Source organism: Apodemus sylvaticus, chromosome 2, assembly GCF_947179515.1.
Source record: "Apodemus sylvaticus chromosome 2, mApoSyl1.1, whole genome shotgun sequence".
NCBI classification, from domain to species: domain Eukaryota; kingdom Metazoa; phylum Chordata; class Mammalia; order Rodentia; family Muridae; genus Apodemus; species Apodemus sylvaticus.
Genome location: NC_067473.1, coordinates 4,836,866 through 4,863,688, shown reverse-complemented (window position 1 = coordinate 4,863,688; position 26,823 = coordinate 4,836,866). Strand labels below are relative to the sequence as shown.

General features: G+C 44.1%; 1 protein-coding gene and 1 non-coding gene across 2 annotated transcripts in view; one reads left to right on the top strand and one right to left on the bottom strand.

The window, feature by feature from the left end:
- Rheb (Ras homolog, mTORC1 binding) overlaps positions 1–26,519 on the bottom strand; it is a 37,245-nt gene extending 10,726 nt beyond the window's left edge. Inside the window, exons 1-3 of the mRNA XM_052172998.1 lie at positions 26,181–26,519; positions 5,861–5,932; positions 1,836–1,903 (exon numbers count right to left, since the gene is read on the bottom strand). Coding sequence (XP_052028958.1) covers positions 1,836–1,903; positions 5,861–5,932; positions 26,181–26,232 — 192 coding nt within the window. The 5' untranslated portion in view covers positions 26,233–26,519. The remainder of the gene's footprint in view (positions 1–1,835; positions 1,904–5,860; positions 5,933–26,180) is intronic.
- LOC127679470 (U6 spliceosomal RNA) lies at positions 17,876–17,981 on the top strand. Its single transcript, XR_007976781.1, has one exon. It is a non-coding gene; the product is annotated as a U6 spliceosomal RNA (small nuclear RNA).
- Positions 26,520–26,823: the final 304 nt, after the last annotated feature.

The window sequence follows — 26,823 nt, the reverse complement described above, 5'->3', positions numbered from 1 at the left end:
CACTTCCTTAGAAGAATATACTTGTGTTGATCCAGAAAGCCACAGGAAGACATTTCCTCTCCAGCTCTCTTAAAGGTCCCTGTCAATCGCAGGAGGAACACCCTCTGGTCTAAGGGATAAAGTCTACAGAAACTTCAACCTGACGATCCTGTGCAGGCTGATACCAAGAAAGCAGCGGGCACAGCCAAGCTCATCCTCTGTCTCCAGGTCACTAGGTAAGTAAGAGTAGCTGAGACTCAAAGCCTGGAGACCCATCTGCCTTGACCTCTTGAGTGTTAGGATTACAGGTGTGCACCATGCCCTGCCCAACTCAAAGCTTCTTGGTGGGCTCCAGACTTAACCCTCACTTTTTAGGAGCTTCAAAAGGATTCCAAAGATACAAAAGCACACCAAGGCCAAGGTAGTGTCAGAGTCCTAGTCTAAACACCTTTGCCTAGAAGCCTAAGTATAAACCTGGTTTATCAACAACCCTAGTAACAGTGTCCTTCACATTAAATGTGTATTTAATTCAGGTAATCAGCTGTCTATTCAACTACAAGGACAAAGAGAAGCCTGCAAAACTGGACCCGATTTCTATACTTCAGGGATTCCCCCTCCTAGTTCTGAGAGAGGTCTGTTGTCTATGCCATTGCCAGGGCTGTTACCATCTCTTATTTTAATGAGCCCTGCTGATCTTCTTTCTGATACTAGCATGGGTCTGTGTCCTCACGACCCCACAGGCTGGGAAGGAAAGTACATGGCACAGTGCTCTAGAAGCTCAAGGCCTCGCATAGTCAGGGTTTATTTGCTTCTAGAACAAGAACTCCAGGATTCTCCAAGTGCTAATATCACTCTGTTCAGCTGTTACCTACTTCATACCCCCCCTCTGTGCATACTTCAAAAAAAAAAAAAAAAAACCAGAAGGAAATTTCTAAGTACAGGACACATCCCATTATTTTAGGTCCATTCCAATATGCCCATACAAATGGACCCGATTTCTATACTTCAGGGATCTCCCCTCCCAGTTCTGAGAGGTCTGTTGTCTATGCATACAGATGCCTCCATTCAACACTGCAGATTAGAGCCCGCGCCCACAGCCCGCTATCCTGACCCTTTGTGACTGCACTGCAAGGGCAGACGAGTCAGAGCTGGAAGTCCAGCTCTTTGTACTCCTCACCCTCCAGTGAACAGGGGCAGAGTCAGTCTAACAAAATGGTTTCTAGGAAAGGCAGCACTGGGTGCTATGGAAACAAGCAGCTAAGCTGTCAAAGGGCTCCTCTGTTCCCCACGGTCCTCCCTTCTTTCTTTCTCCTCTGTCCCTGTCTGCAGCCCAGGGATGCATTGCATACAGCACTGCTGTACTCACTAGCCTGACTGTCTCTCTTTCTGGTGCTTAACTTTTGGTAATTACTCATCAAGTAAAGTTCTCAGTTAAACCTGACCGTCACATAATCTAACTGATCTGTGTTTTCTGGCTCAAGTCCTCACGATGAAATAAGCTTTACTTCTCTTGCCAGTTCTCTGAGAAATACTTGATTTTTCTCTTAATGTAGGAAAATGCACATTATGGAGGGCCAAAGGGAAGGAGTAATATGATTCTTAAATACAGAATTAAAGTTTCATCGTTCTGTAGTGAGTGTCAACCCAAGTTCTGCTAACAATATATATATAGTTAGAACAATTCTGAAGTAGAAAACCAAATTCCTCAGATATCTGCCACGTGGTCTTAGAAAAGACCAGGCAGATAGAACATTAACATTCTGTGGTACCCACAGCCTGAGACCCTGAGTGTGTGTGAGGGCTGCTGCTGGGCAGGCCTGTCAGACCCACTGCAGGAAACTCTGAGGGCCACTTACCTGCCCCGCTGTGTCTACAAGCTGAAGATGATACTCTTGCCCATTTACTGTGATCAACTTGGTGAATGCTACAAAGAAAAAGAAAATAAAATACTCGTTTAAATAAATTAACCCTAGATTACTTAAAAGTTTCAACAATGACAAGTGATCAACTAAGTCCCTAATAGTCTTGTCATATCCTATAAAAAATAATCCGACTACTCCATGGAGAACGCTTCCTCTTATGAACAAGTGAAATATACTATGAAAAGCCAGAAGTCTAGAATGAACCAAAACCACAAAAGATTTCCCTAATTCAAAGGAAGTCTGATGCCAGAGCACAAAGAAGCACTTAGCAGTAAGTGTTGAGAGGCTGCAGAACACCAAAAAAAAAAAAAAAAAAAAAAAAGAGGCAAACAAAATAACAATTTTACTGAGCTAGTGCAACAATGGATATGTTCTGAGCTGAGACCATCATTCCTTTCTCAACTTAAAGAGCCAGGCAATTTGTCACAGCCAGAAAGGAGAAAAATCAGTTCAGAATTTCAAGGGGATGGGCTTCCAAACACAAGAGGGATGACTCACAGCCACAAACCTTAGCAAGTAGATCTGAAGCCCCACAAGAAAATAGAACACACACACACACACACACACAAAACAGAAAGTGTGTCCCAATGTGTTTCACCACCCAAGCAACAAATAGAAACTATTCCGAAAACTAAGCAACAAAGAGAAAGGCAGAGGATACCATGTAAAACATGTGCTGAGGGAAAGAACCCTACTCGCTAGTGTTACCCCATTCTAAATGCAAGCAAGGGTGATGGGCAGGTTCACAAAGACAACATTCTTGATGCTTTTCTAGAAATGGTCACATTCAGGAAACAGGTAAACCAGATGAAAACTGAACAAGAATAATTCGAGATGGAAAATCTCCAATATAAATGTACTGATATCTGGGTAGAGTGTCATATTTACAAAGTCAGCATTTGGGAGGCAGAGGCAGGAAGATTTAGGACCAGCCTGGTCTACACAGCAAGTTTTAGATCTGCAGGAGCTACACAGTGAGGTTCTGATTCAAAACAGTGAAAAGGATCTTCTTCTACAGAAGAACTTTACTTTGACTTCTCACCTGGTGTCACCTAACACTGCAGGAGCTTTCAATGAGTCAGTCAGGGGTGATGAAAATTATCTAAGAAACACTGGTGAAAACAGCTAGAATGAATTAGAACTAAACAGCTGGAGTTGTTGCGAGGTATGCTTACTTGCTGGGTACTACTGCAGCTGCAGCACTGTGCCACATGCCTGCACTGCTCTAAGTCCCTGACTCTGAGCTGATGTCTCAGTGAAGATGGGAAACCCATAGAACTACCATAGGACTTGGTACTGTGTCTAGGAAAAGGGGCACAGGCAGAAAATATACTTAGAAAGTCGGGGGGGGGGGGGGGAGGATAATTGTTTGTGGATTTGGTTTATTGTGTACTGCATTATGTTATTTGGGAACTTCATGAGAATTACATGTATGAGATGCTGAGGGTCCTTGCCCCCAGCTGGTTCTGATTGGCAAATAAAAAGTTGCTAGCGGCCAATGGCTGGGGAGGGAGACAGAAGAGGGACTTGGACCCACTGGCAAGGGAACCGAGAGGTAGAGAACTGCCACTGCTGGGAGAGAAGACGCAGGCTTCAGAGCTGTGGCACGTGAGAGCCGGGAAGAGCAGTCCCAAGACTTCCTTCTCCCACTGGGTCTAGGGTAACAAAGATGGAATATAGACTTTAGTAAGTAATAATTCAGGAGTACTGAATGGAAGGCATTAACACCATGGATGGTTAGAAGCAGTGCAGCTACTGAGCTGATCAAGGCAGATAAACATAAGGTGCTGTGTGTGTGTGTCTGTGTGTGTGTCTTTCACTCGAGAAACCAGAGTATTCCCACCGCCACAGGGGAAGAGTAGAGCAGATTAAAAACTACAGCAACAGATAACAGAGATGAAAATGACCAAAATACATTCTATACACGTATGAAATCAACATAAAAGAAAATAGTTAAGGCAGTCAATCAATCTAAAATATGCTAGCAATGCTGTGAATAACAAGTAAAATTGAACGCAGGAAACCTAGGCCTGGTGGTAACCACCTGTCCAAGCATTCAGAAAGCGGAGCAGGAGTTCTAGACCGTCCCCACCTCCTGCCCCCTACTGGAGATATGAGTACTAGGTGAAGCCTGCAAGCAGGCTATAGTTATTTACTGGTGAAGTCTTGTGCAAACAAAAGGAACAGATTTTTGAAACTCTGGCTCAGAGTAAGATGGAATCACTAAGGTATGTTAAGCATCCTTAATTCATATTTACCATGAGCAAGCCATGCTTAGTAACACTGAGAGATTCTTCATCAGAATTTCTTAAACCAGACAGGTGGCGGCAGCACATGCCTGTCTACAGAGCCAGGACAGCCAGGGCTGCTACACAAAGAAGCCCTGACTCAAAAACAAACAAACAAACAAACAAACAAACAACCCCCCCAAACCATGCAACCAACCAAAAATCCTAACCACAAGTCATAGTGCCAACTAACCCTGAAATGACACAGGTTATAAACTGCTCCTGTTCTTGCTTGTCAACCACAACCTCCAAGTTTAGTACTCATTAGGTTGGTAAGTTAATACTACAAAAAAGATGATAATGATAAAGGTTAAAGGTTAAGTATAAAATAATTATTAGGTTATTTCTACACCTTCAATTTTTGGGGGGAGGGTAAGACCAAGTCTAAATATGTAGCTTTGGTTGGCCTGAAACCCTTTCCCTCTTTCAAATTCATGTTCTTCTCTTCCAAGTTCATGGTTATCACCTAACATTGCTTTCTTACCAAATAGTGGAGTAACAAAATAGAGGCTACCCTGATAAGAACATGAAAGTATAGTAAATAGAACCCAGTGACAAAATACTGCCCCCACAAAGTCTCAAGGGATATTTGATTTGATAATCATTTCTGCTCTTGCTGCAGACTTTACTGCTCAGAGGAGCACGTGTGGAATTCCATCAAGTTAGGAGACACAGATCAACTTGGAACTCTGGCAGCAAACACTGAGAGCCATCAGCCTCCCTCTCCCTCATTAACTCCCACAAAACTATCCAAACCACCATGTTTCCAGATGCTGAAACTTTAATTCATATACTCTTTCCACACCAGGCCTTTCTGACCTGTAGACTCTCACTCTCACTGAGAGCCAAAGCCCACCAGCGCTTCTCTGAGCCTAGCCACTGACTCTGCTTCCATCTAACATGCCAAATCTGTATGCTCCCGACAGCACACTCTCCTCCATGAGTCCTGGTCTCAAGCGGTTCACACCCGGCTCCAGAGTCTATGAAGGACTCTAAAACACTGAGAACAAGGCTGAGCTCCTGACAGAGCAGGTGCTGCGGATGTGCCGTGTCCCAGCCCGAGCATCTGTAAGGGTCCCAGAGACAACACACTGAAGGCCACTGGCTCTGCTGCACATGCCCTTTCTTGCTTGTGATAGGAAATACAACACTTAGAAACAACTTCTTTTCCAGTGCTGCGGCACCTGCTGGGATCCCAGAATAGCATGTTTGCCAGCAGCCTCTTTCAAGTCTTTAGGACTCAGAGTAGGGTGCTCCTCAAGGTACAAGGGTTTAGAGGGTTTTCATTCTTTCCAAACTTGACACCTATACAAAGGCTCCTGCTGAGTGGAGGGGGTGGGGATAAAAATAAGACTGCTCTCAATTCCTTATTCTTGAAGCTGCCTTTGTGTATGAAGGTTCCAGTATGGGAGCAGAGTCTTAGGTTCCAGTATGGGAGCAGAGTCTTACTGAGACACCACTTTCTTTTATGTCAGAGGACATGGCCCTGAATAAAAGAAAAAATTCAGGGTACACAGAGTAAAAATTCTGTCAATCTTCTTTAACTCCCCCACTGGAGAAATATAAACTTAACAGATTACCCCCTGTAACCACACCTTCAAGACTATACAAATAGTATTTGTGTATGAGACATGCTTTCTCAGTTCCTAAGTAGTTGAAAACAATACTCACTGTTTTCTATGGTTGGATCGTAGGAATCAACAAATTGGCCTTCAACAAACTGAATTGTCAATGAGGATTTTCCTGTAAAAGAGAACAAACAGTTTAGAATTATTGGCATATCTAGATTTAAAAAAACCTGCTCTACAAAAAAGCCGCTCTAGAGCTAGAGGGGCGGCTCAGTGATTTAAGAGACGCATGAACAGATACCAAGTGTGACACCCCCCCAGTACACGTCGGGGCAGCTCATAGCTGCCTGTAAGTCCGGCTCCCTCCTACACATGTAATACCAAATTAAATGTTGATAATCAAAAATAAACAAAACCCATAGCAAAAACCCACTCTAGTAAAGAAACACGGTTAACCACCCGTGTAAATAATTTCAAAGGTGAAATATAGGCTTTTTATGAGAAGATAATCAATTAAGCTATAACCATGTAAACATCTCTGTGATATTCTTAAGTATGACTGACCAACAAGCATATGGGACAGTTAAGGGAAATCCTCTAAAAGGAAAGGACCAGGGCTAGAGAGAAGGATCCAATGACAAAGAGCTCTGGCTGCTTTACCAGAGCAGCCAGGTTTGAGTCCCAGCACCCTCTTAGTGGCTTATAACTACTGGGGACCCAATCCTGGGGACTGGACACTGTGATGGTTTGTAGATGCTCGGCCCAGGTAGTAGGTGTGGCCCTGTTGAAGTAGGTGTGTCACTGTGGGTGTGGGCTTTAAACCCTAATCCTAGCTGCCTGGAAGCCAGTATTCTGCTAGCAGCTTCAGATCAAGATGTCAAACTCTCCGCTCCTCCTATACAATGCCTGCTTGGATGCTGCCATACTCCTGCCTTGATGATAATGGACTGAAACCCTGAACCTGTAAGCCAGCCTCAACAACGTTGTCCTTACAAGAGATGCCTTGGTCATGGGGGTCTCTTCACAGCAATAAAACCCTAACTAAGATAGATAGCCTCCTTTGACCTATGAGTAGGCACTAGGCATACAGATGGTACATACACATACATATATACACATATGTTAAACACTCATACATGTGAAAATAGAAACCTAAATAAAGAACTAAATGAACAAACAAAAATGGGAAAAGAGAGGGAGGGCAGGTGCAATTCCTGTGTAAACCTCCCTCCATTCCAGTAACTGACAAGTTTGGGGTTTGTGTCTGTGCACATGTCCACGCCTATGGAAGCCCAGGACAGTCTTCAATGTTAGCCCTCCTTCAGGCACTGCTCATCCTCTCACTTTTTATGTCATAGGTGTTCTTACTGGCTGGACACTGAGCTCACAGGCTCTGTCAGTCTTCCACTTCTCCATGCCCAGGGTAAAATAAAACAAAACACAAACTGTCAGTGCTATGGGCGGAACTACAAGGAAAGTGCATTACCAACTGAGTTGTCTTCCCAGACTTTCCAATTATATATTTATTTTAGGTATGAGTACACTGTCGCTGTCTTCAGACACACCAGAAGAGGGCATCGGATCCCATTATAGATAGTTTGCGCTATGTGGGTGCTGGGAACAGAACTCAGGACCTCTGGAAGAGCAGTCAGTGCTCTTAACCACAGGCATCTCTCCAGCCCCTCCAATTATATTATTAATGCACATTTAGAAAAAAGTACAAAAATTGTACAAAATCACATTCATATTACTATGTCTATAACGTACTTTGAGTATATTCACATGCCTGATCACTCTCTCTTGTCCCCTCCCTACCTCTCGGTGGTCATCTTCCTCTTACATACTCCCCCTTCTATTTCATCTCTCCGTCTGTGGTAGTTTGAATATGCTTTGTCCAGGGAGTGGCACTATTAGGAGGCCTTGTTGGAGGAAGTATGTCACTGTGGATGTGGGCTTTAAGACCCTTGTCCAAGCTGCCTGGAAGCCAGTCTTCTCCTGGTTCCTTCTGGAACAAGATGTAGAACTCTCAGCTCTGTCTCCAGTGCCATGCCTGCCTGGATGCTGCCATGCTTCTCACCTTGATTATAATGGACGAACCTCTGGACCTGTAAGCCAGCCCCAATTAAATGGTGTCCTTAAGAGCTGCCTTGGTCATGGTGTCCATTCACAGCAGCATACCTACCATCCATCCATCCATCCATCCATCCATCCACCCACCGGGATTTTGGAGACAGAGTTTCTGTGTAGCAGCCCTGGCTGACCTGGAACTCAATTTGTAGATCAGGCTGGCTCAGAACTCATAGAGCTGCCTGCTTCTGCCTCCTGAGTACTGGGATTAAAGGTATGCACCATTACTGCCAGCCTCATGTCTATTTTTAAAAACTACATTCTGCATATAAGAGAAGGTAAATTTTTAAAATGATTTACTTTTTTTCATTATTATAGTTAATTTATTAAGTTGGAGGAACTGTTTCTCAGGCCTTGGTTGTCCTGGTGGAACTTATATTATAGACCAGGCCAGCCTAGACTGCAGAGTCCTGTCCACCTCTGTCCTGCCTCTCTTTGGGATGCTTGGATAAAGGTGTGCATCACTACTCAGGCCAAGAAAGTAAAAAAATAAAAAAAAAAATTTAAAAAATTGTTCTTGCTTTTGTGTCAGGGTTTCTCTGTGCAGCTCTGGTTGTCCTGGATCTGAAAATAAGTTCGTGAGAGCTTGTTTGGAGGCTCTAGCAGGGGAGCACAGCTATTCTAGATCCTTGACAGGAGGAGGGATGAGGAAGGGGACATCTGTCCAGGCAGCCAGACCAGCTGAGTCAACGGAGGGACAGGGACGCATGTGGAAGCCAGATGGCCCTCACACCCAAAAGTAAATTCTTAAAGGAAGCTCTGAGTCAAGGTGATTTCCCATGCTGTCTTGACACCTGCTGCCTTAATGCATTATCTTCATATGTGCTTGCTCACAGACAGCTGTCAGTGTTACTAGACTATCAGCTTTTAAAGAGTAATCTTGGGGGGGGGGGAACCCTGCTACACAAGCAGTTTATTTAAAATACTCCTTAATACAGATCCCATAGGATCAGAATTGCACAACACAGAGCCAGAACTAGATCCCTACCTTCAGCAGGGCCCCTAATTTGTGAAGACAAAAAGAAAAGATCCTCGGTTATTCTCGTCAGGAAATAATAAACTGTATCTTGTTCCTATCACTGCCAATTCCTCTCTTTCATGTCCTCAGATATTATTACATGTATCTTACAGGCTTGCTGGGCTTAACTCCTGCTTTGAATGGTATTTCTACTCCAACCCCATACTGCAGGCAGGGTGTAGTTCGTGCTCCCTGAATCAAACTCTGAGTTGCACAGCTCACAGGCACACCAAAGAGTCACAACTGAAATTAATTCATAAAAAGCAGCACCCCACCCACTGAAGACACAACCTCCCAGTTGGCACGCATTACTCCTCACCAGCAGTTCAGTTCTTACTACAATCAGCATGGCCACCCAACTCCAACACAGCCCCCAGGACCAGCCGTGCCAACTGATCCACTTGTCTGGGCCTTCTCAGATCCAGTCACCATACCCTGCCTCTGCCAGCCTCCCGCTGCTGTGACCTCTACCCTAGCAGGCACCACCACTCCCAGATTTCTGAGTGTATGACTCATTCCTGTCGTTCTGTCAAGTACAAATGTCAGTTCTGCAGGAAACCTATCCCCAAACTGCCCTGCCTAAGGGAGTACCTGTTCCCTTACACCAGTCCTCCTGCAGCCATCGGTCACCTCTTCTCCCCAGAGATCAACCTGACACACTACATTCATTTCTAAATGAATAAAACTAAAGTTCGGTTCTCGTCTCTTCGATTCAGACAGCTGACAGAAGAACAATTTCATTAGCATTTATTAGTGCCCATCATGGGTCTGTCCATGAACAGCAGCAGTTCAGGAAGTACACAGAGTTAAGTGGACTGTGTCCCAATGGGCCCAGCTCAGACGTGTTGTCAATAAAGAAGAATCACACAAAGTTTAGGTGCCATGTCCAGGAACAAGGAGAGCAAAGGAAAAAAATCCCTCTTATGTTAGTAAAACTGAGAAGTTGGAAAAAAAATATTTTTCAAAAACCATATCTCCTTATCTAATGTATGAGCGTTTTGCCTGCATGCCTGCCCATGGCTGCAGAGGTCAGAAGAGGATGTTGGGTCCTCTGGAACTGGAGTTACAGATGGCGGGTGAGCTGCCACGTGGGTACTGGCAACCAAACTCTTCCTCTGGAAGAGCAGTCAGTGCTCTTAACCAGTGAGCCATTACTCCAGCCTTCCTCCCAAAAGAAAAGCCCTACTTGTGTACATATACAACTAACATAACTACGTGGAGTCAGAGTTTAGTCAGAAAGACTGAGGAGAAAAAAGTTCTTTGTAAAAAATTTTATTTACATTTATTTATTCGCACACATGTATCTGAGTACAGGCAGGCCCATCCACAGTGCTTGTGTGGAGGTCAGAGGACAACCTGGGGCAGCTGGCTCTCTCCTTCACCATGTGGGTCCCAGGAATGGAACTCTGATTCTCAGGCTGGGTGGAAAAGTGCCTCTGCCTGCTGAGTCATCACTTCAGCTCAAGGTATTTCTTAAGAAGCCTTTGAAGGGTGCTTTAAATATCCTAGGAAATGGGAGGATGGATCAGTTTACAAGCTTCCTAACAAAAGGAAAGAAGGTCGGGGATATTTTTTTCTCTCTAAGGTTAAATGATCAAGAATTAAAATGAAATAAGAATCACAAAGTTTTGTTGCAATTTTCAGTGTAGGTCTAGATTAAAATAGTGAAAGAAAGCCAGCTGTGATTATGCACATCTGTAATCAGCATTCTAGGGGCTGAGGGGAGGGGGAAAAAGTGAGACAGAAGAGAAAAAAAAAATGTATTTTTTAATGTGTTTAAAACACACACACACACACACACATTTAAACCTAAGTATCTCTTAAACTTATTCTTTGAGATTTCATATATGCATACAATAGATTTCATCACATCCACCTCCTCTTTACCATAGAACTCCTCATTCCCCTCACTTTCTTCTCGACTCCCAGTCCTTTAAAAAAAAAAAAAAAAACACCATAGAGTCCACTTAGTGCTGCCCATATACGCACTGGTATGAGGCCATTCACAGGAGCATGGTCAACCTACCAGGGATCAGATCCATAAAACAAAAACACCGTAACCCCACCCCTGCCCTCAACGTCCCAAGCAGCTCTCGGCTGTTGACATGCTTGATCCAGGTCTTGTTGGGGGCAAGCACAGCAGCTCTGAGCTCGTGAATGCAGAGACAGTTTTATACCAGCCTTTTCTGACCTCCGACTTTTAAATCATTCTGCCTTCTCTTTCAGATGTGTCTTGAGCCTTGTGGAGACACAGTATGATACAGATATCCCATTCATAGCAGAATGCTCTTAAGACACTTATGCATCTTGACCAGTTGTGAAGAGATACTCCATTTAAAAACTACATTTCTAGTTGCTTGTTCAGAAGCATTTGTATTCTAATAAGTTAACCTGATAATGTAACAAGTCAGTCACCTGGTGCAACCACTTGAGGCTAGAGCCAAAATCCCAACAAAGAACAGTTAATTACTGTCATCTGGAGAAGTCAGCTGGGTAACAGAATTTAAACCCTGACTCTTTAGGATGCTAATTGAATATGTTCTTCCGACTGGCCCCTGGAGGAAAGGTGTTGTTAGGAGAAAGGCGGCAGTGAACAGCAGGGCTTCCCTTGGGTCTCCCCTCCCTAGGTGGACTTTCCTCCTAAGGAGATTTCTAATTACTGAAACCAAAACAGGAAGGATCCACTTAGCTGTTATGCAGTCTTCATTAGAAAGTAGACTAGTAGACAACTGTCAATGAAATCTACTGGTCAACACAGACTAGTCATCCTTGTCACTAAAGCACAACACCTGCGTTCAAGTGCACTCAGCACCGCTACGGTACTGCAGCTTCCGGGACACCTCTGAAACAGCTCTTGTGAGAAAGTCAAGTTGTGTGTGCACTATGTTGGTGGCTACTAAAGAGCAAATTGTACTCATTATGGCCAAAGTTCATGACTCCCTCACAATGCCTTGGCATTTACTTTGGCTTTTGTCTCTAGCAAATCTAACTTCTCACTAGCGACTTGTCAAAGGTGAGTCCGAAAAGATGGCCATGCTCTAAATTTGTACTGAGGAGAAACTAAAACTAAAACTTTGGGGGGCAGGGGAGAAGTGTTTGAGAAATGTTACAGGAAAACAATCCAAGAGTGATCTGAAATAAATAGAAGAGGGGTGCATGTCTGGGCAGGTGCACACCTGCACAGCACGAGTGAAACACCAGCACACGTTATAAAGGTTATGAAAAGTTCCAGCCTCAGTCCCAGAGAGCGTCCAGACTCCTCTTCCTAATAACACAATTGTCTTTGCTTTAAAAAAAAAACAAACAAACCTACAGATTTTTTTTTTAAAAAAGGTCTAAACTTTCATTAGATAAGCATCCAGTGGGTTTATTTGTTTTGCCATGATAGAATAGCATTCCACTCTATCTTCTCTGAAGATGTACTTCAAGGTTGTTATTGATTCCCATGCTTTGTGATTACCCCCCCCAAAGTGTGTCACTTATATAACCACTTAGCTGTTTTCAGATTAATTCTCAACTTGTTTTTATGTTTCTTCTCCTAAAAAAAAAACCCACATAACTACTTTCATACCTCTGTCCTCATACCCAGCACTCTATTAAAACAGTTTGTTTCTGGTTCATTGAGCTAAGATGGGTAGGGCAGGGTCTTGCTCTAACTAGGCGATCAAGTCATCAGGCAGTAGGGCATCCATTACAACTCCTGTACTAAATCTGGGGCAGGCACAACCATTCCAATGACTCCTCTTCTTTGAAGTTCTGGAAGATTGAACCCAGGGACTTAACACACTAAGTAGAAACCCTAACACTGAGTGACAACCTCGCTCATACAGGGACACTGATGTCCTCTGTACAGCCTAACACTGTAGCAAACCCAGTAGTATCTATCCATTACCATAACCTTGCCTCTCCAGCACTTTAGTTACCCGTCTACTAGACATGTCAGGAAGTCAGGGCTGGTCACTGTGACCCAAACTATTATCCCTGTGCCTCAGCACCTGCTGAGGACCAGTCAATCAGTCTTGGGCATCCTGCCAGCACACATTCTTTCCAGCAGTCATCACCCCATCTAGACCAACTCTGAAGCAATGTTTTCAAAGCTGGGGCAATGAGCCACTGGGTCATGAGATTCATGGCCACACTGTTTAAGAAACAGGAACATTGGCCTGGAATGCAAATAAAGGTGTTGGGAAACTTCAGTTATGGATACATTCTAACTGGGTGACCATATGAGTTTATTGTTATAGGTTGCAATTGTAAAGGGTAGAAATTACTTTAGAGAAGAGTATTCCATGTTGTACTAGTTAGCACTCTGACTCAAGATATACTATTGTAACCCTGACTCTCAGTCTCTAACCTCTACAGGTTTCATTTCACTTCCAAGATAAATCATTTCCTAACACCCCTTTGTCAGGGGCTTCCAATTTCCTTTCTGTGAGCCTTCTGATAAGTGTGTGATCCTAATCTAATGAATTGCTATTGTGAGCCTGTTCAGTTATCACTGGGCCTTAGTGTTTACAAGCTAGGTCTTCTCGAGGTCCCACCTCTGTAGCTCCCTTTTCTTCTGCACTAGCAGTTTTATGTTCTAAGTGTACCCCCAGCAACCTAGCACCACAGGGTAGTTGTTATCAAGGCTACCTGAACCTCCTTGACAGGAAGCTCTAAAACAGGAGTTATCAGCAAGAGTATCCCTGTGTGCCCGCCATTGTGCAGCAAGTTCAACTATGATCCCCATCTACCATCCAAGGAGTTCTCCAGTGCTCTAATTCCCACCAGCAGCTCAGAGCATAAGCATTTAAATCCTGTTGAGACAGCCATGATTATTACGTGCCACCAGGTGAACACTAAGCACTGTCCACGCAGTCTGTGAAAGCACACCTGTCCATCTGACATCGTACACACAAACTATCTTTCTAAAAGAAGTTGTTCTAACCCCTTGTTCTCTTTTCTAGTTCCTCTCAGCAGCCTCTAACCTTTCTCCCCCTGGAACAGTTCCAGACAGATTTCCTCCTGGTTCACTCTATGCCACATAGTTTGTTGCACATCCGTTTCTGAAATATTTCAAAATGCTAAGGAGTGCACCTATGTGTGGTTCTGTCTGCTGTCAGACAAACAGCTTGCCAGGGTACAGTGCAGCAGCTGTGTGTTGTATACTTGACCATGAATAATAGATAGTGAAGTTGACAGAAAAGATCTTAGCCACTTAAAACTCTACTCCACTAACCCAAGTTTAATGAACTCATGGAGATGCACATTCATCTGTGTGCCCCGCAGAAAACCAACCAAAATTAAAAGGTGTACAGATTCAGAAGAGCCTTGAAAAAGATCAGAGGTCAAAACTACAGAGGCAATTGAGGAGAATTAGCTTTCTAACTTTCCAAAAAGAAACTGATCAGCAAGACAAAACCTGCAGACCAGACTGAAAGAATACAAGCTCATCAAAAGGAAACAAGTGAAAAACTACTGGGAAACACACAAACCCACACACCCCCAAAGCCAAACACAAAACTACCAGCCAGTGACTTCTGGGTGTATCTGAGGGACCGGCATTCCTGGAAACCTACAGTTCTGCTTGCTGTTCCCTGTTAGGCGTCCACCTTAGCTTTCACTCCCAGTGTCCACGGTTATAGACACAAGTTCTTCTGGAGCCTCGGCTGCCTCGCACATCTATCTTCATCCCACTTCCCCTAGCAGCTGCATTTCTGCAGTTCCAAGCTTGGGAACATTTCATCCCTCAGTAAACCTTTGTAAAAGGAACAGGAACTGGCAGTGCCTGCTTGTAACTGGCTTTAATGACTCTTATAAGGAAGAAGACAATCAGAAACTCAAAGGGGAACATTCTTTGAGTGTTTGAGGTAGGAGTGACACACAGACCACAGGAACCAATTTCCCCACTAGAGATCTAAGGTAATGAGAGATAAAAGCTGAGGAGAAAGTTAGTGAGATGGAGTAATCTGAAGGAGACAGGAAAAACCAAACATTATAAACCCCAAGTTACATTCCTAGACAAACGGAGACTCCACTAATGAGACAAAACAGTGTGGTGGTCAATTTGATGGTATTCCGGTCGCCTGTAAGCCAGCCCTCGCCATGCCCATGAGGGTGTAGGAGAGGCTGACTGAGGCCCTGGGTGAGTGAACGGAGGAGAGGGCAAAGCCCCCACAGAGCCAACACTCACCGCTTCCTGCTTCCCAAGCACAGATGTGTGCCCAGGTGTCTCACTCGACAGCAAGTTCTGGCCCCTACCTGCATAACTGAACCGTGCATATACAGATACAAAACTGTTCTACAGCGTAATGAAGTCATTCCCTGAATGAATTAAGTGAATGAAAACATAAGCTATGGACCTTCAGGGAAGTTATGTTCAAAACACTGTGGAGTAACTGCAGAAACCAGCCAAGTGAAAAGGGACCACTGTTGGGGCGGGAGTTGGGGGCAATAGAGAAAGGAGGGGTCAGCTTGGCACACTTGGTCTGAGGGGACATGGCAAAGGTGGGGGAGGGGAAAGGCCATGGGAGGTGGAAGAACATAAATGAAGCAGGGAGGAGGGTAAAATAAGAAGAATGTCTCACAAGGTATTAAGTAATGAGAAAAATGCCCTGTGAGTCTCAACCCTTTGGGGGTGGGGTATCAAAGAACACTTTCACATGGCTCCCTAAAACCATCAGAAAACAGACATATTTAGATTACAATCCAAAACTAGCAAAATTACAAATAAAGTAGCATCCCAAATAATGTTATGGTTGGGAGTCACCATAACATGAAGGAGGGACTGTACTCAAGGGTCACCGCATTAGGAAGGATGACAACACTGATGGAGACACACAAATCCTTAGCACCCCTGCTTGGCTGACTCAGCAGGGAGCCCACTGGGCTCTGAAACTTCACTCGTGCCCAAGTGACAACCAACCAACCCTAAAGTGAGAAGGGATGCTGGATCAATCCTGGGTTGACATTAAGTTGTCAGGAGCAGAAAACATTAGTTCCCAACACGGTTGGCCACCTGTCCCAGAACTGTGGGGCTCTCGAGCCAGAGCTAGGCAGATGTGAGGTCTGGCAGGTGAAAAAATAATCTTACCCACTCTCTAGCCCTTGGTCCTGTTGTTAGGATTTCTTCTTTTAACCAAAGGCAACACTGCTAGCTCACACTAGCTAGCACAGTCCCTACCAGAGGGATATCCTGCACTGGCCCACAACAACTCAGTTTTTCTGATTGTCCCACCTTCTTCCCATAATACAGGAAATTTTTCTGGATATGTAAACAAATTATGATCCAGGGGCCAAATCTGGCTCAGAATCTGCTTTATTTTTTGTATTGTCTGTGAGTTAAAAGCAGTTAAAAGCATGTTTTTCTTTCAATGGCTCCAAGAAAAAAGCTAGTATTTTATATCTGAAAATCAGATAAAATTCCAATTTCAAACCCATGATATGATTTCACTGAGACACAACTACAGCCATTTGCCGATGTATTGCCTCTGAATACTTTTACACTATAAGGGCAAAGGAGGATAATTCCAACAAGGGTATCTAGCCTGAAAAGCTTGAGAGTGTTACTTGGCTTGCTGCAGAAAGTCAGCCAATCCCTAGTATAGATAACTATTTGTTGATTAAAATCCTTTAGGGAAAGTGTACAACTTAATATGGTCTACAAAAGTGTTCCTCTCTGAGCACAAAGCTCAGTTTTGCCTTTCTCCCCACTCAACATTTTGCTTTTCTATGTCCTTGTCCACCAGTGGAAGTCTACGGTCCTTTCTTGAGAGACACTCTGCCACCCCCATAGCTATCTTAGCTCTCAAGGATTTCCCTAGCCTAGTGATTGCATGCCAGCTCTAAGCTTGGTACATGGATAGAGAATGCCCTCAAGCATTTAACCAACACCTATTTGAGTAAGTAACACATAGAAAGCACTTTAACCCCCTTCAACCAACAGTACAGTGTGTCAAGCTGTGGAGAGAATTGAAATCCTGATGGACAGTTGATAAGGCCTGGATTCTGCTACCAGAAGCATGCCCAGTGTCAGGGACAGTTCCAGAGGAGAGGTTCTACCTGTTGGCAACACTCAACTGATACGCAAAGCTGAGGGGAAGTCCCACCCATGGGTCAGTTTGGATGAATTAGTTCACACAGAGAAAACATCTTGTCAAGACTCCCAGAAAACCTGCTTCTTAACCTATACACTTAGAGTTTTGGTTGGTTGGTTCCCTACCCCACCCCCAAGAAATTTTCCTGCCATGTAAATTTCAGACTATACTGGCAGCTTAAATTGTGGGGCTTCTTCTCTGGGAGCATTCTTGATGATGCTTTGATTCAAATCTTGGCCCAGAACACAAGTGTCAGTACTGCACATTCCTATGCAAGACCATAAGGACCAAGGCAGTTCCTAATTAACACAAAAGGAACTTCTCAACAGAGGGACTGGAAAATGCAGATTATTTTCCCATAGCCACTCATGCCATTGAGATTAGTTACCACGAGTGAACGTTTGGCTTGTTTTCTGGCAGGCTCTGTGTAGCTCTGGCTCAGAAGTCACTGTGTAGACCAGGCTGGCCTCCAACTCACAAGGCCTACCTGCCTGTCTCCAGAATACAGGATCCAAGGCGTGCACCATCATGTCTACACTGTATATTTTAATTCAGTCAGTCACTTATAAAAACTGTAGTTAAAAAGAGAAACCATAGTTTCTTTACAGTAGCCAAATAGGGGCTAGCAAGACAGGGCTCAGCAGGTAGAGTGTCTGTGCCAACCCAGTTTACCCAAGAACCCACTGGAACCCACAAGATGGAAGGAAAAAACCCTGATTTCCTTAGGTTGTCCTCTAACAATACACCATGGTGACTGCAGGTACATATGTATGTACCCGTGTGGCACATTTATTTTAAGACATACTTTAAAAGCTAGTATTTGCATACTGCTTACAAATGATGTATCATGCTACCATGTAATTAACATTCAACTCTAACTTAGAAAGAAAAGCCAGGGCTCCCTTCGGCAGCACAAATCCTAAAACTGAACGACACGGAGAAGATTAGCATGGCCCCTGAGCAAGGATGACACGCAAATTTGTGGAGCGTTCCATATTTTTTTATGCCTACCATTTTCTCTGTATATTTTTCCATGATAATCTTCAATTTTAACATATTTTCTATATATTTCTTCAATTTTATCAAATATTTTTCATGTAAATCTTCAACTTATCAGAAAATGTTTATAATTCCACTTTCAATCAACTTAGTAATACTTTTATGCTTACCATTATTATATCTATATAAAATTTTCCATGATAATCTTCAATTTTAACGTTTTTCTACATTTTCTACAATTTTATCAGAAATATTTTCCATGTATATCTTCAATTCTATCATAAAATGTTTCTATGCCCTTTTTCAATTAATTCAGCAATGTTTTTGTCTACCACTTTACTCTTCAATTTTCCATGTAAATCTTCAATTTTATAAAACGTTTTTACTTCCTTTTTCAATAAAAGAACATGCTTTTCAAAAAAATAAAAATAAAAGTCTATAAGGAATTTTGAGAAAAAAAGAAAGAAAAACTACATTTAATAAAATTGTTTAAAATTTATGTTTTAAATTTTAAATTTAAAAATCCAACAGGAACCGGGCGGTGGTGGTGTACGCCTTTAATCCCAGCACTTGGGAGGCAGAGGCAGGTGGATTTCTGGGTTTGAGGCCAGCCTGGTATACAGAGCAAGTTCCAGGACAGCCAGGGCTACACAGAGAAACGCTGTCTTGAAAAGAATAAATAAAATAAAATCCATTAGAAGTCTTTCTGCAGAAGCATAAAGAGAAATGGTAAGCTGGACTTATTACAGGGTGATATTACAATTAAGAAACAAAGCCATCGGGACCCTGGGGAGTTCATTTCATTAAGAGCCCATCACTCTGCTCTAACTATCCACAGAAAAATACAAAGGCAACACATTCAACCGGCATCACAGGAGGCCACAGGAGCTGCAGACGGAGGGTTTCTTTTGCAACTCACTGCTTCCTACTCAGCATGAATGGCTTTCCAAAGTTCCTCTGAGGCCCTGTAGCTTGTGCCCGCCTTCCCAACCTCACGTCTTACTCTCACCTCATTATGCTTTACCACCCCCAGTTTCCTTCCATTCTCAATCATGCAAGATCTTTCTTGCCTCACTAACCCCTCCTTGCCTCTTAGAATACTAGGGAACCTCGCCTAGGCAGCTCTTACACATATCCTTGCTAACTGACCTACAATGCACCCACTTTTGATTGATTCAACTTTATCCAACAGTGAGTAGCAAGACTTAGGCTGTGGTCTTTGGACTTCTGGACCTTCTCAGGACACATAAGGCGAAAGCATCACCAAGTCAGCCACTGCTTTATGCTCACACTGTACAAAAGATGCAACTGCAGTGGTAAGGTATCCCTCAGCAAGAACCAAGACAGCAGGTATAAACTAAGCGATGAATCATTTTCTTCTATCACCACTCTCAGAGCGAAAAGCCACCATATTCATGTGCCAACAGCCTTAAGAACACAGTAACAGTGATTAAGTTCACTGGGTCTTGACACACTTGCACATATTTTAGTATTCTCCAAGATGACCAATAAGGTGGCTCAACAGCTAAAGGTGCTTGCTGTGCAAGTCTGGAAAAAGTTGAAAGAAATAAGTTCCTAGAAGTTGTTCTTTGACCCTGACATAGGTGCCACGGCAGGAGCTCAGCCACAGACAGTTAACAAACAAAATAAACAAACAAACCAAAAAAAACCCAAGAAACCATTCTGCATGATGCGCTGAAATATCTGAATAAGCACTGAGGCTACACAGAAATACGGCCCTCTCCAAGACAAGCCCAGGGTAACTGAGACGTCTGCACCAGCCACTTCATCACTGCTTTTTACTTAGAAGACAATCGTTAGTTCAAAGCTGACAAGTTTTTTTGTTTTGTTTTGTTTTTTTAAGACACTAAAGAAACATTTCAACTGGGCACAGCCTTGTTCACGTAATTTCAACACTTGGAGGCAGAAGCAGGGAAGTTTACTGAAAGTTTTAGGCTAGCCTGAGCTAAGACCCTATTTCCCTTACTGTCCTCCCACCCTCCTGAGTGGGGGGAAAAGGTCACCAAGTCAAGCAAAAACTCGTAGTACAATGTCAAAACTACATCTATCAAGGAAGAAATCAGAATTTTGAAAAGCACCTCCCATTCCCTTGTAGTGGTACTGGGAATTAAAACAGAGCCTAGAACACGCAAGGCAGATCCAATACCAATGAGCTACGTTACTGGCCTCTTTTTATTTATTCTGGAGTTACTGGAGCCACTCTTGAACTTGTGATCTTCCTTCCTCAGACTCCCAAGTAGCTAGGATTATGGGCCTGCATGTCAGACCCAACCTGGACAGTGTTAACAAATTTTTTTAGATTGTTTTGTAGCTGGGCACTGATGGCACACACTTTTAATCCCAGCACTTGGGACTTGGGAGGCAGAGGCAGGTGGATTTCTGAGTTGGAGGCCAGCCTAGTCCACAGAGTGAGTTCCAGGACAGCCAGAGCTATACAGAGAAACCCTGCCTCAGGGGAAAAATGTTTTTTAATGTATATGAGTGTTTTGCCTGCATGAATTTTTGTATATTACAGATGTGCACTACCTAAGAATAAGCCTTAGGAGGGCATTAAATTCCCTTGGGATTGGAGTTACAGCCTGTTGTGAGCTTGCATGTAGATGCTAGAACCTGGAGCCCAGGTTAGTGATCTTAAGCACTGAGCCATCTCTCTAGCTCCTGGAAAAGCTTTTAACAACATATCAATACTTAAGATTTTTCTGAGGTCGGTGATGAAATTAGTAAATCTAACCTTTTCTTTTTCCTTTTTTGAGATAGGTCTCTCTGTGTAACAGCCCTGACTCTGTGAGTTCTGGAACTCAGAGATCTTCCTGTTTCTGCCTCCTGAGTGCTTTGACTAAAGGTGTGCACCACCACACCCAGCAGGAAATGTAATTTTAAGGTATCTGCATATTAAATGTGCCAACGTCTGGATGATCTGTGTAACAGTGGACCCATGACCTAAGTTCCACAGGACAGAATCAGTCAGGTGTAAGGGCTATTCAGAGTATAAAGCAGAACAATGTGGTTTAATTCAAAGGGAACAGAAAACTGCAGACTGCACGCAAGAGAATCAACTTCCATAAGCTGTCCTCTAACCCATGTATATACCTACTTGTTTCATATAAACATATTAATAAAAGACACTGTTGGTTACTACTTAAGAGAGGCTCACTGCACATCAAAAACACGCCGCCACCTAAAAGAGCTATTAAAACTTCACCTATTTTCAGTTAGGTTGTGGTGGTACACATCTGTAATCCCAACACTTCAGGAGGCAGAGGCAGGTGGATCTCTGTGAGTTCTAGGATACCCAGGGCTACCCAGACAAATCCTGTCTTGGAAAACCATAAAGCAAAGACACTCCCAATCACCCATTTTAAACTATTCATCTGATAAAGGCCATTTTTTTTTTTTTTGCCTCATACTGGAATGAAATTAGGTGCAGATAAAAATGTATTGCTTTAAAAATATATCAATTACTAAGAGAGTCTTTCCTGGGGACTAAAGAAATGACTCAGTGGTTGAGAGCATGTGCTGCTCCTGCAGAGGACCCGGGTTCATTCCCAAGCAGCCACACAGTAGTTCTTAATCACCTGTGACTACATACAGTTCCAGGGGAATGGTCTCTTCTTGTCTTAAAGACTTATAGGCACCCATGGACACTCATACACAAAATAAATCAATCTAAATAATAAAAAGATTCTTTCAGATCTGAAAATCTAAAATCAGATATAGAAAATCTAATATCAAAATCTAGGTTGCTTTATGGGCAGAAATTGGCAAATTAGTCCTACATACAAGGGGCTAAAAATAGGCACATTTAACCTTGAAAGAAAAAAAACCCTCAAGTTAGAACCCTCCTATGTCCCTACTGACGACACCACAGTGCTATCAGAGGGACTGTGGACTGGTGTGAAGACAAAGAGATCAGTAAAGATCAGCAGAGGGGAAATCATGCACATCTCACTTTGTACTAAGGAGTTCAATGAGGAAAGAAGCTTTCTAACAGGTTGAGACAAGTTGTACCCTTCTCTTACACCGTACATACTAACCTCAAGCAAGGCATAAGCCTAAAAGGAAGAGGTGAATATAAACCATTCAGAAGCAGCAGCAGCGAAGCTACAATGTTTCTCCTTAGGCTGTGCATTGTCCATATGACACCAAGAGCACAAAGTGCAAAGGGGAACAAACTGGACCTCAAGCAGGGCCCTAAACTGATTCCTGAGCACCGAGCTAAGAAAAATGGAAGCACAACTTCACCACCACAGATGGAAGACATTGTTTATAGATCATATATATCCTTGAAGCCTACTAGGACTGCTAAAGCCAAGCAGACAGAGTTGGTAAAGATGGAGACAATTCCAAACCTAATACATTGTTATTAGGAACGTAACAGGAGATGTTTTGAATGTCAAAAACAGGAATACCCCATGTCCCAGCAATTCCATTCCTAGGCGACAACCAAGAGAAATGAAAACAAAGGAATGTCTGTACAGGAATGTTTATAACACCATTATTTTTAACAGACAAGAAGTGAAAACCATTTATCTAAGAGGAAAATGTAGTATAAACTCACATTAATGAAATATTAATTCAGCCACAAACAGGAACAAGGTATGATGCCTTTTCATGAAATGTTCAGAGTAAATCAATAAAAACAGAAGGCAAATCAGTGGTTGCCAGGGTCTAAGTGGTGACAACTAACTGCTATGAGCACAGGTTTTCTTTTTGGAACACATGGACATCAAAATTGGGTCCCCAGAACCCATGTGGTGGAAGGAAAGAGCCAATTCCCCAAAACTGTCCTCTGACCTCCACATGCCTGATGTACATGATCTTCTAGCAAATCAATAAAATACTAAGTGTTCACTTCTGCAACACATGTACTAAGATTGTAACCATACAAGGAAGCAGCCCATATTTTAAAAAGTTAGACTAAGCTCTGCTTATTCTCTTATGCAGAATGAATAGGACTGACAAAGCTTCACAAAAACAGCCGCTCCCCAACTCCTCTGCGGGGAGATACATAGCACACATTCATCTCATACACTAGTAGGGAAGTGCATGGTAAGTCACGGTTAAACCACAATTCCTTAAAAAGACACACACACACACACTAAACTTTTGAGTGTGTTATACTCACATGTGTACAAGTATGTGTGGGTGTGCAAAGAGGCCAGAAAGAGAAGTCAGGTTTTCTGTCACTCTCCACCTGATTCCCTTGAGACAGGGTCTCTCACTGAAACTGAAGATCTCCCATTTTCTAGACAGGCAGGTGTCTAGTAAGCCCCAGTTCTGTGGTCTCTGTCCCCACCACCACACTGCCTTGTCATATGGGTTCCAGGGACTGAAACTCGGGTCCTCACAGTTAAACAGAAAGCGTCCTAGTCACTGAGCTACCCTATCACACATTTATCAAACCACATTTATCAAACAAATGTTAGAAAAGGACAGGATAATTGATGGGTCAAAATCCAACATGATTAATTTCTATGAGGAACAATCAATCAGCCATGATACCTTTCCTTCCCTGTGAAGAATCCAACAGCATCAGTTGTGTTCTGACAAGATTTAACTCATCTACTCTTGCTGAACTGCCGTTCACCAAACCACAACCATTTCATTTTATAAATTTCCTGTGATCCCATCCCTCTTAGCAACATAAGGATTACCCACAACAAATAAGCTTTTGGAAAGATGCTCTAATGACAAACTAGATCACTAACACTCACTGACTCCAGAGAGACCACCAGATAGAAGACAGTCTACTTTTTGACAGTTGTGACTGGAGGAGCCCTTACTACTAAGGCTCCTCAGCTGTAGTAACAACAACACACCATGAGGAAGCAGCTACATATGGCCACCACCAAAATTAACAAAAAGGACCTCCATAAAAGTCAGACTGAATTACAGGTGACACCAAAGTGACATCCGGAAAAGCTTCCCTAATGCAAGTATCAGGAAAATCCTGTATCATTTAAAATCCTTTTGATAGGTTAATCAATGTTTCAAAACAAATGAAAACTTGAAAGCCTAATAATAAAACAATCACATTTCAGTTTTTGCTGAAGGCAAACTTAAAAGTCTGTGGCATGACCAACAATGCCCCAGCAGTCTAGTCAGAACAGAAAACAGTGTAAAATCCCCGCAGCCTCCCCCCACCACACACACCTACGAACACTGAAATTTCTATAGTTTGGCACCAAACACACCTCTAAGTTCTGAGAAGTTGGCAATTCCCGCAAGAGTGGCTAGTGCATGCAATCACGCTGGCAAAAGACCAACCCACCCCTCTGCAGAGAATCCAAACTATAAAATATTTCCGCTCATATGAAAGCAAACGAGTTAAATGAAACATTAGGAATAATGTAGTATCTTACTTCAGGCATTACACTTGAAAACAAGTCTAGAGAAAACAGACTGTAACACTGAGGGCATTGAATACAGGGCTACAATCCTGTGTTCCTCCACAGGCTAGCACTGCTCTAGCGCAGCCTAGAGTGTTTGTGAGGAGAGGAGTAGCCAGGCACATGTATCCCGGCTCTAGTCGGGCTTTCACAGGAAGACCAGCCTAGACTATACAGTGAGTCAGGACTACCTGGGTTACATAAGACTTTGCCTAAAAAAATCAGGATGGTTTTCTATTGGTTCTTTAGCAAAGGAGACATAACACTAGACTTATTTAAACCATTACCATCTCAAAAATTACAAGAGAATAAAACCCAGACAGCCCTGCTACTTGTGACTTATTTATGCCTTACACATTCAAGAGTACTATCTTCAATTAGTTAGCACTGTTTATTTATCTGATTAGAGGGTACTCAATCAACAGCCAAGTTACATCATGGTCTCATTCTCCAAATTTGGAGGGAATTCAGCAAACAGGCAAGAGTATGGTGACCCAGACAAGCAACATGAGTTACATCAGGAGTTCCACACTGGTGTTCAGTGAATGGTCTCACCGTGCTTTGTGCATGTTAACTCTCTGCTGCAACTGTTGAAGCAGTCACCTACTCTTTCCTACTGGGAACACCTCACTTAACACTGCACCGGACACGGCTACTCTAGGAACCCCTATCTCTCACACTGTCTCCAATCTTCCATCCCCTTCCTAAGGGTTTTCTCCAGCTCTTGAAGAGAGATGGTGAAAGGACAAGTAAGCAGGCCCAGACTGCTCTTGGGCGAAGAGCACAGACCCTGGCACCAGCAGCGGAGAGCAGGGGTGAGAAGGCAGACTGAAAAGCCTAGCAGGAGTCCCCTCCAGTGGGGAAGGCTTCTGCTGCCACCTCCTTGGCAACCAGACTCCCCACCTCCCACCAGCTTCACCACTTCTCAGTGGTCCCTCTGTCAAGTGCACATTTTCTGGAGACTGTTACATCTTTCAAACAGCACTAAAGATGAACATGATATTCCCCAGTTCCGGTCGGTCAAAAACAATAAAGCCTCACCCTGCAGCATGGTTAAGTTCAAACGTCCTGTATGGCACGAGGGACTGAATATTACTGTCTCGACACCTTGTTCCCTCTCCAGGCCACCCAGGTCCACCTCTATTCCGCTAAAAGGTGACTACTAGGCACAGCTTCAAATGTATGTCAATCGCTTGTGGTGGTGGTGGTGGGAAAACAAAAGGGCTTTTGAATTATTTTAACAGCCTGCTTCCAAGTGCCTGGCCTTGTTTCTCCTCAAAGGGGAAAAGAAAATAGGACACCGAGAGTTCAGAGATGTCTTTCTTGCCTTCCCAGTGTTGGCTGCCAGCTGCTACCTAGCGGGCCTGTGAGGGGTCCAGTCTAGTTTTATGGAGGCGGAAAACTTGGTAGCCAAACGTGTTGGAAGTTTCCCCGTTTTCTTTAAAAGGTCTAACTTCTTTACAGATGGAAAGGTCACAAGGAGAGGTTTCCTTTGTTGAAATGTCCGGGGCTTGTGGGGTTGGGGAAACGGGTGGGGACAGACCGTGCTCAGAGAAGGCGGGACGGATGCGGCTCCTTCGCCGAGAGAAGGACGCGGCCGCTTCGGCCTGCGGCCCCGCCACCTGTCCGCCGCGCCCGGCGACAGGGAAGGCGCCGCCACCTCCACTCAAAATGGAGGTTACGAAACGCGCGCCGCCCGCCCGCCCGCCACATGGCCGCGCCGCCACAAACTTCGCAGGCGCGTCCGCGTCCTGGGGCTCAGATCCCGGCATCGCCCGGGCCGCCACTCACCCACAGACCGGTAGCCCAGGATGGCGATCTTCCGGGACTTGGACTGAGGCATCTTGGTGGCCTGCTCAGCCCCGGCCCAACCACATTAACCGCGGCGGCGGCGGCTCCTCCGGCTCAGACTATCGGCTGCGGGTGCGCAGGGGGAACGCGGCATACAGAGCGCGGCGGCGGGCGCGGCTGCCTCTCGCTCGCTCGTTCTCTAGCTCGCTCAACCGCCCGGAACCGAACGCGCGGGCCCTCCCCCAACAACACACCCACGTGACCGCGCGCGGCCGCGACTGCGATGCCTCCCGCCGCCGCCTCCCAGCCCGGAACGCGCGGGGGTGCGTGGGGGGAACGTTTTACTTTAAAGGGAAAAAGCGGAGACACCCCAAGGCCCCCGGAAAAGTCACGACCGAAACTCGCTGCGTCATGACCCTCCCACCTACTTCCGCCGCTTTTTAATTACGACAGTTCTGTCCGAGCTCTGATTGGGCAGCTCCCAGACTGCCGCGCGATGACGCAATGGAAACTCCGTCTTCTATTGGGGATTAGAAGGGGGTGGACCCAGGGAGAGGTGCTGCTCAGCAGGGAACTAAAAATAAATTCTGGCTGCTTTTGCTCGGCGGGGCGCCTGCGTGATCCAAAAGCGTGGCCTAACCAG